The sequence below is a fragment of the Paramacrobiotus metropolitanus genome, unplaced genomic scaffold (genome assembly GCF_019649055.1).
Source record: "Paramacrobiotus metropolitanus isolate TYO unplaced genomic scaffold, Prichtersi_v1.0 Parri_scaffold0000036, whole genome shotgun sequence".
Classification (NCBI taxonomy): domain Eukaryota; kingdom Metazoa; phylum Tardigrada; class Eutardigrada; order Parachela; family Macrobiotidae; genus Paramacrobiotus; species Paramacrobiotus metropolitanus.
The window spans coordinates 480340-495201 of NW_026570256.1; the positions used below are offsets into that span (position 1 = coordinate 480340).

The 14862-nt window shown below is 42.6% G+C and overlaps 3 protein-coding genes across 4 annotated transcripts; all 3 read left to right on the forward strand.

The window, feature by feature from the left end:
• On the forward strand, positions 1 to 4349 carry LOC129589551 (uncharacterized). 2 transcript variants are annotated; one of them, XM_055484348.1, is made up of 5 exons: positions 1 to 141; positions 204 to 1617; positions 2016 to 2126; positions 2296 to 2425; positions 2496 to 4349. In XM_055484348.1, the coding sequence occupies exons 2-5, from the start codon at positions 1515 to 1517 to the stop codon at positions 4102 to 4104; spliced, it is 1953 nt and encodes a 650-aa protein (XP_055340323.1). In that variant the 5' UTR covers positions 1 to 141; positions 204 to 1514; the 3' UTR covers positions 4105 to 4349. The 2 variants fall into 2 exon arrangements, with proteins under 2 accessions (XP_055340323.1, XP_055340322.1); XM_055484347.1 differs by having other exon boundaries at positions 23 to 1617.
• An 889-nt stretch (positions 4350 to 5238) lies between these two features.
• Positions 5239 to 8259, forward strand: LOC129589627 (uncharacterized). The gene is made up of 4 exons (XM_055484448.1): positions 5239 to 5474; positions 5810 to 5920; positions 6316 to 6445; positions 6550 to 8259. The coding sequence occupies exons 1-4, from the start codon at positions 5369 to 5371 to the stop codon at positions 8045 to 8047; spliced, it is 1845 nt and encodes a 614-aa protein (XP_055340423.1). The 5' UTR covers positions 5239 to 5368; the 3' UTR covers positions 8048 to 8259.
• A 1301-nt stretch (positions 8260 to 9560) lies between these two features.
• LOC129589593 (uncharacterized) lies at positions 9561 to 12673 on the forward strand. The gene is made up of 4 exons (XM_055484398.1): positions 9561 to 9867; positions 9937 to 10047; positions 10318 to 10447; positions 10518 to 12673. The coding sequence occupies exons 1-4, from the start codon at positions 9759 to 9761 to the stop codon at positions 12211 to 12213; spliced, it is 2046 nt and encodes a 681-aa protein (XP_055340373.1). The 5' UTR covers positions 9561 to 9758; the 3' UTR covers positions 12214 to 12673.
• The last annotated feature ends 2189 nt before the right edge of the window (positions 12674 to 14862 follow it).

Below are 14862 nucleotides of genomic sequence, written 5' to 3' on the forward strand. Positions count from 1 at the left end.
ATCGACCAGTAAATTACCGCCGTTCGGTTTCCTTTCGGCTCGGAGTGGATCTATGCTAGTACCTCCGTTGAGCTGTTGCGATTGCATAATCTAGTTGCCTTTTTCCACTTGAACGTTTCCGTGCTTGCGTACGTTAATTTGGTAATGCGCTTGTACGTAATAATTACTCCTAAGTAATTTCACTCATAATGTATCCTCGTTAGACGAGCCGCGCTGCGTTATAACCGCATTTCGATCAAGTCAGCCACCGCCAAGTCACCGACAGAAATTATGACGACAAGTCGACAACCAAGTTTTTGCTGATTCCAAACGTGCGCTTGGTTATTCAAAGTGTCAGTGAGTAGTTACCGGAAACCTTTCTGAAAAACATTTTATCTGTCATATATTCGTGATGTCGTCGTTGGAGAAAAGTGCCTGAAATTTTCTTCAGCACTTTAGTGTTTCTTTGTAACGGCCTGGGTTTAGAATAAGAAACTTCATTTATACAGGTGGTTTTTGACGTTTTGTTATTTGACGAGATATTTATTAGCTTCTTCCAGGTGTTTTTCACGGCAAAAAATGAAATAAACGCGAAAAGGGCAAAGGTCTTTGTTTATACTTCATTTGCACCTTCGAAAACTAGCGATGAAGACGATTAACTACAAGTACAAATGTACATGCTAACTGAGCAAGTGCGTACATATTTGTCCATGTTTTGAAGTAGCAGTAAATGTTACGAAATGCGGCAGCACGTGTGTCTGAAATCTATCTCTGATAAATTGAACTAGCATATCTTCGTAACGATCAAAACAGTAGCACTGACATCTGGCATCAAAATCTTCGTGCAGCAGCTTTAAAGCAAAATGCGAAGTACAAAGCAGACTTGTTTAAAACCTTCTTGCTGTTATGGAACCGTCACGATTCATGTGTTTATGGACTACTGATGCAAAGAATTCAGGATGAACAGCATCTTCCTTCCTACCTGCATGTGGTGAAGGTGAATTATTATGTTGAATTGAAATCTCCGTACCAGAAGTGGAAATGTTTGATCAAAAGTTTGATTGTTTATCAAGACCACAAAACGGGAAGCAGTACGACACACCACTGTAACCAACGGGCAATGATTCTTTATTTATTCAGAAGATATGATCTTTTATCAAGAAATTACCACAAGTGTCGTCATTTCTTGCACAGCTGCTTTAGCGGCATCTATATCTTCGATCATTACGAGTTTTTATACACTATGTTTTGGAACACGCGCTACTTAATTCACTTGCTTACGCTCTGCAGTTTAGATTTGCGGTAACACTACAAAATCCATACAAGTTTCTAATGGTTTGTACTGTGTGTTTTCGTGGATTTTATTTATGGGTTGCCAGTTTCTACGTAATTAGAAGTGAAATAATGTATCTGTAGTTATCTTTACTTCCACTGCGATCAGGAACAGGGTGAGAAGCGGCTTTCGTGTTTTATAAAGGCCATATCCTTATAAGAAATCGTAATACGACGTTCCTGGAGCCAACATTTCTGTAAATATGGTAGAGTATTGGTCCCTGTTTTATCTTATAATCGCTCCCCTGCTCTTGAACACCGCTAAAGCAGTATCTGACGAAGATGGAGATGTGCTTATAACAACAGGTATGCACATGTGTTTTCTCATTTAACTAATCAACAGTTCTGTGGGTCCATACTACAAGAACAATCAAAGTATAAATTTTCATCTGGCTACTGCAACACCAAATATGCAAATTTCAACGAGCGCCATGTTGGGTTTTCCGAATTTTTTATGCTAGAATTTTATTTGCCCTGGGCTGAAGTACTGTATATCAAATTCTGTAATGCCCGGGTTTCCATATGACAAAACCTTGTGACCTAAAATGACCTTTCTAATAATCGTTTCCATACGAGTAAGTTCTAATAATTAATCAGTTACCAATATTATTCCGTGACGTCCAGTAAGTATTTGCTCGATGTACGGCTTTAATGCATCCAGGTTTTCTTCAGACCTTCCAGCAAAATTAATGCGTTTTTGGCAGATATTTTTCAAACTCCTGGCAACGTTTCTGACGGAAATGCGAGGGGAGATACAGGCCCTGCTCTCTGGCCAACTCGCACTGCCATTCCTTATATCATAAGCCCATTATTCAGTAAGGACTAAGGACACGCATTGACGATTCCCGATCACATCGGTCAAACAATCCGACAAACTAACTTTTACTTCTACATTTTTTTCAGTTCCGCATTGCTTCTTTGGTTTCAGGTTGCTTCAGCATAGCACAACGCAAACTACCTATTTGTAATAAATTTCTTATTTAGGTTTACCAGAACAACTGACGATTCTTAAGGCTCTTCGCATCATGGAGAGAAAGACAAGGGGATGTGTAATGTTCAAGCCTAAAAGCGACGAAAATGATTATATTTTCTTTTCCGCCAACACCTACGGCAAGTGAGTTAAGCCTAAAATGCCTTCATCAGAAACGAGCCTCCTTTGATTACTATCGAATTTTCTCCATTAGATGCGACTCACAAGTTGGCAGATCCGGCGGCCTGCAGTACATTCATCTGGCCCACCCCGGTGACTATTCTTCAACATCATGTATGGATACCGGAAGCATCCAGCATGAGGTCATGCACACTTTGGGCTTCCGTCACGAGCAGAAACGTCCGGACCGCGAACAGTATGTCGATGTCCGCAGCGACAACATTGACGACGAAACGGCTGATAATGACTTCGCCATCAGCTCGTTAATGTTCACGTATGGAATAAAATACGATTACCATTCCATTTTGCATTACGAAGCCTTTGCTGGCGCCCTATCCCCTCAAGTTCCCGTGATTGTACCGAAAAGAGGCCTGATTGTTCGTATGGGATTGGAACTGCAAATGACCCCGAGCGATGTCGCTAAAATAATCTTGGCCTACCAATGTCCGTTAGTCATTTCTCCCGGCAGTACAACCGGCAAAAGCGAGAATTTCCCAAATTTCTCCCTCGATCCAATGACGGAAGACCAGTGCCAGCAACAGTTTAACAAATACTGCGGATCTGACCTAACCATGTGGAACAATTGCACGAGGCGAAAGGATCTTCGTATTCGTTGCTTATCGAATGCACCGTTATCAGTGCTTGAAAGAATGGCCGTGAACTTGGCGAAGGAACCGCTGCGATTAGCATCTATGGAAGTGGAAGAACGACTTCTGGCAATTTACTCCTTCAAGCCGATTCAAACCCAAGTCCTGAAGCTGCAGCTATGCAACTGCTTCACAGCCCGCGTGACACGAAGACTGATCACGCTGAATTTTGAAAATTTAATACATTTTGAACTTTACCACTGCCACAATCTGATTATCGAAAAGGCGGACTTTACAATGTATCAACGGCTGCGGATAATCACCTTTTATAACACCACCGTCAACGCTCTGCAATCTGGCTCATTTGCGGATTTGCCGGAACTTCGGATCCTTTCATTGGAAGCACTCTCCAACAGCCAAAAAAATTACAATTTTGAACCAACCTTTCGAGAGTATCTGCAACGTCTGCACTGTAGTTGTGAATTCGCTTGGTATCGATCATGGTGGCGCAACAGTAAAGCGTTGCGACTCAGAGTTCAAACAGGGGAGCTGTATTCTTTCGAAGGACCGTCTGAAGGAACATTCTTTAACAGCGATCCGTTTATTAAAGAGGACTTATATCATCCGATAAATTGTCATGCCGATCCGTTTCCGCTGAGCACAGAGTGGATCAACTATTACACGCAAATTGAGTACTCTGTCAACGAACCACTGTGCAACCAAACATCTGCTACATCTTCTGCAGCTAAACTTTCAACCCGGCTGGTAACTCCAGCTACAACTAGCGCACCGTCACCGGCAGCCAACGGGTCTGAACCGACTCATCTAGCGGTCACGCAAAGTAAATTAAACCCGGGATCGGTAACGGGTATTGTTATAGGCGTACTTATGGGCATGGCTCTTCTAATCGCCGCTATTTCCGCATTTATTATGAAAAACCGATGCAGAGCGTGGCAGGCAACATTACGAAACGATGGACTATCGGGAAGGCTCGTTAGGAATGGAGGAACCGATGCCGGCGAAGGAATCGCATTTGGTGACGCAACAACACCCTAAAAGAATGGGCGTGTCAGCCGCGTGTGGGCTTTGCGGAGGCCGTTAGTTGGTAACTGACTTGTTTTATTTATTGCTTTTGCTGATTACCAACATTATTGTGAACGTTTTGAAGGCATTCTTTATAACTTGGCAAAAAATTTCCACTGATTTCCAAGCGCACGAATAAATAGGCTAGAATGTTGGATATCTCTAACGACTGTGGGTGTTTTAATGTTTAGCAAGCAGAAAATTCAATAAAACATTAGAGCGGATGCATTTCGTTTTTATCGAATAATAAGCTCTTACAAATAATAATACTGTATACTCGAATAATATGCTCTTGCTTTTTCGGATTAATAATTTTCGGTTTAAGATAAATTCTGACAATGCATTCATTGTCAGTTGCGGGACTTGTAGTTCAAAGGCACTGCTTGTTGTTTCTGTCAATTTTTAAGAATTGCCACTTTTCAGTGTGACCGTTCGAATCAAATCAAAAGTAAATAAATAATCTTCAGAGAAGCAGGTATAGTAAATAATGGCTCTATAAAATTTGAACGATTTGGTGGTACACATAATGCTAAGTTGTGCGAATTCCACAGTAAAACTGCAGTGCTGATCAATTCTGCAAAATATTATGTGAAGTGGCCGGTGGTCAGCGGCGCATGCACAGGTAAAAGCAAAGCAGGGTTTAATTTTGCTGTCTTTATTCCAGTTTTATAATATTAATTTTACACATAATCTTACACACCCATGCATTTTAAAGCTTGTGTCAGGTACCGGCCGATTTTGAAAAGCACGCTGCACAATAGTGAACGGCATTCACCAGCTCACCGGCAACATTGTTGATGAATATCCTAGTTACCTTCCGAATTTCCTTTAAGCACAGCAGGATATAAAAGCAATCAATCTGATTGACGACTTTTCCAGGAGGCAGAAGATATCTCGATTGGTGGCCGATGATGACAACTGTCGTCATATTCCGTTCATAAACCACAGAGATTGCCTCCGGTTATTTGCAACAACGGGTAAGTGTTGCATCAGGCACTTCATGCGTGTTAGCCGACATGAAGACTTGCTGTTTTGACAAGTTACTCGTTGTCGCCACAAAGAAAACGTTATAAAAAGGGCCAAATGAAAGGGCCAAATGCACCGCAAAAAAAAACTTTTTAGTAACAGCTGACATACGTATCATTTTGTTTTTTTGTTGGAACACGGGACGGGGGACCAGCAAGGTCGGCCTGATACTGTGCTGTACTAACTACTAAGTGTCTATCGAATCCGTTTCATGGATAAAATTCATAAATCATTTTGCCGCGCCTTAGTTACCGTCGTATTCGTCAGTACGGCTGTAGCAATTTCGCAGGAAAGTGGTGATGTTGAGATAACAGAAGGTAAATCACCGGTTCCAACTTCTCTGGAGCTGAAACAATTAGCCTTAGCAGTCAAAAATAATTTATCGCACTTTATCCTCAGTAAGCAAAAAATTGCGAATTCCCGTGCATACTGTCGTACAATTTTCCGACTTTCCAGTTGAGTACATGTGCGCTCCAATGGCTCCATTAACATAACTCGTACCATACAGCTTGTGCAGAGATCACGTACTCGGTAACCCCGTACTCGTAAGTAACAATCACAGCAGAAATAAAGCGGTCCTTGAAGGTGCCAAAATGAACAGGTTAATGTGGGCTGATTAATGGGGATTACAGATAGTGTGATTGCTTTTCAGATCTTTTCTATCAGCCTGGCAACTTTTTTGACGCAAATGCCGAAGCAGGAACCGGCGCTAAATTGTGGCCAGATCGCACAGCAATTCCTTACTCCATAAGCAGTGACTTCGGTGAGTAGACTGCAATGGATGTGCAAATATAACGTGATGTTGCAACTAATTGTACGTGCTGGTGATTCGGCACCCTTGAAGGTATTCCTTAATATAAATGCAGGTTTAACTTAACATTGTGCTACGCCTTATTTGAATGCAAGTCTGTTTTCTACAATGCAGGTTTGCGTAAGAAAAACTGTCACTGGAAGCGGCCTTTAATTGTAAACGAAAACCCAAATTACTGAGCTCGCAAATTTAACAGGAATTTGCAAACTTAACCTGACCGATAAGGCGACATATGTATCGAAAAAATTAAGGAGAAAAGGCGTAAATATGAGATACAGCGTTGAAATTCAGTTCATGTTTTTACTCAGGCTTTAGCATGCTTTTAATTTCGTTATCACTCGCTGCAGGAAAATCACATCAAGATTTGATTTTGAAAGCTCTTCGGATTATGGAGAAAAAGACGAATGACTGTATCTCATTCAAAGCCAGAACGACTGAGTTTGACTACATCTACTTCCGGCCAAGTTATTTTGGCGAGTAAGTTCTAAACAACTATGTTTAAAAAAATAAAACTGAACACTTGATGCACAATTTTTAGCTCCCTAATGACTCTTTACTCATATTCCCCTTTTTATTCTCAGTTGCGCGTCGGCACTTGGACAGCAGGGCTCGTACCAGACCATCCACCTAGCAGTACCCGGCTTATTCTCATCCGCATCGTGTATGTACATTGGAAGGATACAGCACGAAGTGATGCATGCGCTCGGTTTCGATCACGAACAGAAACGCCCGGATCGAGACCAATACATTGACGTAAACAGCGCAAACATTGGTTACGATGAATACAGACGAGACTTCGCTATCAATAAAACAATGTACACTTTCGGAACCAAGTACGACTACCATTCTATCCTGCACTACTATGCGTTTCAAGCGTCCGAGAACATAACCCGTCCGAGCATGGTACCCAAGAAAGGGCTGATTGTTCGCATGGGCCAAGCTGTGCGCATGAGCCCGACGGATGTCGCAAAAATCATGATTGCCTACAAGTGCCCTTTTACTGTTGCCCCCGCAATTAAAAAAACGGCTTCCGGTGATGATTTTCCAAATTTTTCCCTGGAACCAATGACTGCCGATGAATGTGGTGCGCAGTTCAATCGTTATTGCCAATCAGACCTGACCACCAAAGACAACTGCACAGACCGTCGGGACTACCGTATTGTCTGCCGGTCCAACGCATCAGTTGCCGTTTTGGAGCGGATGACTATGGATATGGCGGAACCGCCGCTGCGACTGGCGTCCATCAGTGTAGAGGAGGAACTAATCGCTAAATATTCATTCACACCCATCCAACGCCACGTCCTGAAACTCCAGTTATGGAATTGCACCACAGATCGTGTGACCTCTCGGTTGCTGAAACTCAATTTCACGAACCTGCTGCATTTGGAAGTTTCCAGCTGTTACAACTTGGTTGTGGAAAAGGCGGACTTCACAATTTCTCAACAGCTGCGAATGATTCTGCTCTACAATAGTACCATTAAATCTTTGCAACATGGTGCCTTTACGGACCTGCCGCAACTTCAAATACTTTCCCTGGAAGCTTTTAGTGATGACCAGAAGAACTACAAATTTGAGTCAGGATATCGAAATTACCTTCGTAATCTTCATTGCGGCTGTGAGTTTGCATGGTATCGATCGTGGTGGCGCGCCAATCGAAAATTCAGAATAAAAGTGGAAGTCGGGGAGCTGTACTCGTTCGAAGGACCTATATCTGGAACATTTTTCAGCAGTGACGAATTAAACAGAGAAGATCTGTATCATCCGATCAACTGTACCGCTGATCCGTTTCCGCTTAGTACAGAATGGATTACTTACTACACGCAAACTGATTATTCGGTTAACGAGCCGATTTGTAATGCATCGTTACATTCTGTCATGCGACCAGCTACTGTGGACGCTGCTATGTCCACTACAAAGCTGCCATTACAGAGACATATTCCGGTGAATTTTACCAGCGGAATTCGTTTTGTAACGCCTTCATCGCGAGCAGCAAAGGATGATGCCACTGAGAATTCAACCAGCACAAAAAATGAAATTACATATATTGACCAGCGAGACGCCGGTAGCGTTGAAAAGTGATGGGCAGGATGGAATCGGTGAATTGGCACGTATGGCGTCCAGAATGCAGGATGCATGTTAGCTTATTTACAAAGCTATAAAATAAAAAATTGAGCACATATTGTGCAGAGAGTTTGCGAAATGGTTTTTTTTCTTCAGTTATTGTTGTTAATCAGTTGTTGCTGTTGACAACTTGTTACTGAATGACTTTGGTCGGTGAACTGAGACATGCACTGCAGTGTACGTACGGATAGTTGTTAAAGAACGGATGTTCATTTGCGGAAAATAAAACAAACAATCATTGACAGATTGAGTGACAGACTTTTAACATTGTTTGATAATCACATGAGCTTAACTAATTGACACCGCCGCGTTCTTCAGTTTATTGACTGTAAAATTGGCTTTCTCTTATCAAATTTTTACTAGAGTTTGAATTAATATAGCTTGATTATAAGCGGAGCTTGATTTTTCAATCGCCAAGGCATGAACTATCTAGTATTTTTACCGTACAAAGAACAAGCGGTATTTTTGTGGCGGTAAAAGCAGTGCTGCAGATAGTCAGTTTCCTTTGCGCGGGAGTATAGTGTAGCGATAGAAATTAGAGATGTACCGCCAGTAGGAGTGTTAACTGCCTTTCTCTACTGATTATTGGTTGTTGTGTTATGAAGATCACCTGATTTTCCTACTTTACCGACCGCATCTCACGGTCAGAAACATCTTGAAATTAGTCTTGCTGCAGCTTGCCCCGAATCTTGCTCCGCGCCTTCCGCGCTTCTTGCTATTCCCGCGCTTCTTGCCCACGCATATGCATTCTTGCTCCTCATCTTATTTTGCTCGCTGAATCTTGCTTTGTGCACTTGTTAATAAACACCTGCGATGACCTTGTGTTGTGTTGCGTAATCGCCATGGGATGATCGTGCATCTCCCTCCATTGTCACCCTGTAAACGGTATTCAGCTTCCGGTCAGCATCGCTGCCGACTCTGCCAGTCTTTCGCACACTACATGTAACAACCGACAGATCGTGGTAAGGAAGATTTACCAACCCACTAGAACAGCAGTCAACCCGGGTGCTGTTACAATAGGTAATCCTTTGGGTAGGTTTAAAATTTAAACCTGCACAAAGGATTATTCTAGTACACTAGTACCTTCATGAATGCCATTTCGAAAACTTGTACCGGAAGTACACGTCATGGTGTTTCCATTAATTTTTATCGTTTTTTATCAGTATAGGACCAGCTTCGCAGGTATATAACGTACAGATATGGTCGATCCCTTAAGTATAAGTTCTCTAGAGATTTCTAGCGCTGCAGTATAATACCAGTCCGACTATGGTAATGGAAAATCTTGTAGAAAATAACAGGTACCTCATTTCATAGCAAATTAATTAACTGTCGTCATTTCCGGGTGCACGAGGAGTTTCATATTCATTGCCTTTGGGTGTTTGCATTGCATCAGCTTGTAGGAAATCATGCAGTGCGATGCGTGTTCACAAAAAAACAGCTATTACCGACAAGATACTGTTTGTATGTGTACTAGTACAGTTGCGCTCAATACGCACATTCAGCACCAAGAAAACAAAAATGTTGTAATAACTAATCTAGGAAAGGAGAAGTGTAAACCGTGGCACTTCACCAATAACCATGTCGCAGAGCTGATCTAATTTATCTGAGATGTCAAACTGTGTTCCGCAGAGCAAATTAAAGAGGATTTGTGTAGCTCAAATTTTTTTCCATGGATAGGATGTATGGCTTTGGACTTCGTATCGCACTGGTGGTGGCACTAAATTTGAAAATCCTTAGGGCAGCATCCGATGAAAGCGGCAACCTTAAGGTAACAGCAGGTACGTAGCCGCAGCCATAAATCACATTCATTTATCCTGAAAACTAACTCTGAAAAGAGTCTCTTGTAGATCTCTTCTATCAACCGGGCATCTTCTCAGACAAAAATGTCGAATCGGGAACTGGCCCAAGTTTGTGGCCAGATCGGAAAGCGATTCCGTATTACATCAGCAGCGAATTTGGCGAGTTATCGAATAATTTTTATGAGTACAACTGTAGAACAGCTTGCTGCAATTAGTGCTATAAATAAATAAGGCGAACACGGCGTATAATTATATTTGTACGATGTGGTGACAAAGTAAGTTAAATCCCGGCACAACGTTTTGAAATTTCATTCCGAACGAGTGCGCGCGTGAAATGGAAGGAAACGTTTTTGCAGAATTTCGCCATGAATTTTTGTTATAAAATGATCCAACCAATAGAATATAATATTAAATAAATTTATCTTTCAGATGTACCAGAACAGCATGCGATTCTTCAAGCTCTTCGTACCACGGAAAAAATTACAGGAGGCTGTATTTTTTTCAAGCCTAGAACCGACGAGAGTGACTTTATCTACTTTCTCGGAAATTTTCAGGACTTGTGGGTTAAAATCCTTGCACCATTCATTTTTATCAACAAAGATAAACCGTACATAAATGTCCTTCTTTAGATGCGACTCAAGCGTGGGAAGACGTGGAGGGTTGCAGTACATTCATTTGGCCCGCGCCGGAATTTTTTCCACAAGATCATGTTTGGACACGGGAAGCATCCAGCACGAGGTCATGCACACTTTGGGCTTTTACCACGAGCATGAACGCCCGGACCGTGATCACTATATCAACATACGCTACGACAACATCCAGTTTGACCAATACAATAATTTCGCTGTCGAATCGTCCATGTACACTTTCGGAGTCAAATATGACTACCATTCCGTTGTGCAGTATGAGGCCTTCGGTGATCCCATAAACCCTCTGATCCCTGTGATTGTACCAAAAACAGGTCTGGTTGTTCGTATGGGACGAGATAAGCGGATGAGCCCGAGCGATATCGCTAAGATTGCCTTGGCCTACAAATGCCCGCTAACCATTTTTCCCGGCAGCTTAACGGCCTCGGAAAGCCAAAACTTTCCAAATTTCTCCCTTGAGCCGTTGACGGAAGACCAGTGTCAGCTGCAGTTCAACGCCTACTGCGCGTCTGACCTAACCACGCAGACAACCTGTGGAGAGCGAAATTATTTTCGTGTTGTCTGCCAGTCAGATGCAGCGGTGCCGGTGCTGGAAAGTATGGCCTTTGATATGGCCAAAGATCTTTTACGACCGGCGTCCATCCAGGTAGACGAACAAATTATCGACGAATATTTATTTGCACCGATTTCGACACAAGTCTTGAAGCTGCAGTTACGCAACTGCTTCACGGACCGCGTGACGCACAGACTCAACCAGCTGAACTTTGTTAATTTATTGCATTTTGAACTTCACCACTGTCACGACCTGGTCGTCCAAAAAACAGACTTTATGCTAACTCCACGGCTGCGAATAATAATCCTTTACAACAGCACCGTCAGCGTCTTGGAGCCTGGCTCTTTTACGGATTTGTCAGAACTGCGGGTTCTTTCCTTGGAAGCCTTATCGGACAGCCAGAAAAACTACAATTTCGAGCCGACCTATCGTGATTACTTGCGCCGTCTGCACTGCAGCTGTAAATTTGCCGGATATCGATCATGGTGGCGAAGTAATAAGCAACTGCGCTTAAGAGTGAAGAAGGAAGAAATATATTCTTTCGATGGGCCTACCTTTTCCCTCTTCAGTAACGATGACTTTAACAAAGAAGACCTGTATCATCCCATCAACTGTGATGCTGAACCGTTCCCTCTCAGCACTGAGTGGATCAACTATTATGCACACGTTGAATACTCCATCAACGACCCACAATGTCGCCTAACTCCCACTGTAACATCCACTGCAGCTCCATATACAACTCTGATAGTAAATCCCACTACAGCTTCCACTACAACACCCACTGCAGCTGCTCGTACATACACAACTCTGATAGTAAATTCTACTACAACGACCGCCTCGGCGACTACTGACGCTGTTGTTCCCACAACGCTTTCACCGTGGAAAATTCGGCCTTTAACACTGGCGCAAAATAAATTAAGCGCCGGATCTGTCACGGGTATCGTGCTTGGTGTACTTTTGGGCGTTTTGATTGTGAGTGTGGGTACTGTGGCGGTAATTGCGAAAGGGCGGTGTGCAGCTTGGTGGACATCCTTGCGCAATGGTGAATCAATATGGAGAGCATTTAGGAATAGAAAAGCCAACGAGGACTACGGCGTCGCATTTACTAATGAAATCAGCTCTTAAAATAAAAGAACCCGTGGCGGCTTTATCGCCATGGGATTGTACTTTTCCTTGGTGAATACACAAATGCTGCTTAAATATTACCCGGTTCTACGGCAAGCAATTTTTTGACGTGCTTTAGACATCGTCTGAGCACAACACGCCGTCTTTAGAACGGCATGTTTCAGTATACTTATGGAGCCCCTTTTTATGTACATTTTCACGTCTAAAATACCTGGTCTACGGAACTATATTATGGCTTTTTGAAACTCAAAAAACACCCATCCAAAGGACATCTTTTGGATGAAGAATACATGGGTGCTTTTTTCTCAAATAGAACCGGGTTATTCAAACTTCGCTTTCAGTTGAATCCGATGCTTTCACTATTTTTCTACAAATGTTTATGGAGCTTGCTCAGCTTTGATTTTACGTTCCTGACAACTTAAATAAAATCATAAGTAAAAACTGTATTAAAGTAGCCGAGCATGTACAGAAGCTCTGTATTTAATAATTTCTGATGCGAAATAAAATTATTTATTTTGTTTGAATTCCGCAATACAGAACTCTCTACTGCAGCACAAGCCGGTTTTAAATAAGGTCACTTCTATGCGCCAGGAAATTTCCTGGCGCATAGTCAATTTGCTGTGCGCCAGAAAAATTCGTGGCGCATAGTCGTTTTGCTATGCGCCCGGAAATTCGCCGCCAAAATTAAAATTTATCGCTTTAAATTATTAATAACACAATACTGTCACTTGGTGAAAGTGCTTTTTATATAGCAAGCATAACAACACGTGAGATTCATTACAAAAAGCACAAACTACGCTATTAAGAACTCAATATTTAGGAAAAACTAAGAACTGGAGTACCAGCAATACTTGTGATGGGCATTTGATGGGCATTAGACCTAAGGAAGCATTTGCGACTGCTCGAGCAGAACATGGCAAATAGAGCTGAGAGCGTTTTTGCCATGATAAAAGCGGTAATGAGAGGATGAAGCCGGCGAACACCGAAGAAAATGCACATGTGGGAATGCATTGTGTTGTTATGGCCGCGTTGAAAAGTAAAAACACCACTGTACAGTTTTGCCGAATTTACAAATCAGCAAAAAAGCAGGGCATGCACGATTTTCCGACAGTCGAACGGAATAAGAAGCAACGGTCTCACCGGCACGTTAGCAAGCCCGCGTTGGAGAGGGGGCGCAGCCCCCTTTTTCGATTTTTGGCCGCCGTGGGGGCGAATTTAACCCTCCAGCGGGCGGTACCCGAAGGAGTGCGAGTTTCCTATTGAAAATTGGGATTTCCCGATGAAAAAATTCAATTAAGAAAGAGAATTTTTTGTGAGCTTGTGCTGACCATAGGTCAGCGGTGGTGACTATGTCGCCTGCTGACAACAATGCCCATGGACGGTCTACTGCATACAAACGTTTAATTTTGTAATAATTAGGAGAACAGGAAATACGTAAAAGCAATTACTTCATTAAATACCCCCAAAAAAGTACTTCAAAACGGTAGTACAGAAGTGGTCAACAAATTGACCACTGGTCAGCAAAAAATAAAAAACTACTAAAACCCTTTTCCCTGCATTTTGACCACTACTGTATATATAAAACAGAAAACAAGCGATGCTGACAATGTTCCTTCGCAAACTTTCATCACTCTCTCATATGGCATTTCACGAAGCAGCCTTTCTGCAATTTAACAATGCACTTGCTGCCCTGATGAACACGCCGAGCCGTCCTTACACTGCGTGCATATTCGGACTTGTACGTTTCCTGGTGTGGCGGGAGCGGTGGGTATGGGGAAAGATGATCCAGGTGCAAAAGCGATTAGCGCCGAACCAAATATTAGTGGTCACTTGCACTTTTTCTAACACATTATCGGCCGGATGTAACCAACATAAGGCTGTCGCAAAGGTCAACATCACCAATCTGGTCATTACAGTTTGCAATCGCTTGAGACTGGTCAAAATTCAAAATTCGAAAGTTTCTTTAAAGCTGCGCTGCTCCATAGCTTTGCTTGCCCAAGCGGTATTCGGTATCGAAGGTAGAGAGCAGCAGAGTGCAGGGTTGTGGTGCCATTTCACAGTGCTACGTACACTGGCGTTATAATTATAATTATAACTAACGCATCAAGACTGCCATGCCGACCGCCCGGGGTGCCATTCTAGAACCCCATTTTCTGTCAGCTTTCAACAACCAGAACCACATGGCGCATGTTTTGCGTCCGAACCGACAGTAACTTATTCCGTTTACGTAATGAAAAGAATCTGTCGAAAGTGCACCCGCCCGTATATTCACAACCCTTCATGGGCAATGGCGTTTAGGAGGCGACACACGTTTTTGACGGACTGTGGTCATCTATGGTTCAACCTACAGAACCCATGTTGACCGTTTTTAGATTCAGCTTACTCAGTTGTACTTTGTTGATTTATCTCCGGTTTAATTAATCATTCACTAATTAGTTAATTAGCAAGACCTACGGCAGCTAGGAAAGTCCAAAATTAGCGATTTTCGCGGACCTGTCGTTCGTAATTACCTTGAGACAAAAGTTTCAATTATGTTTTTACTGTTGCTTTAAAGTCCCATGTTGCTTACTACATTAAAGGATAACGATTAACTGTTGCCGATCGCAGGGGAAAAAATCTCAAACACCTTGTCGCCTCCTGAACGCCAAT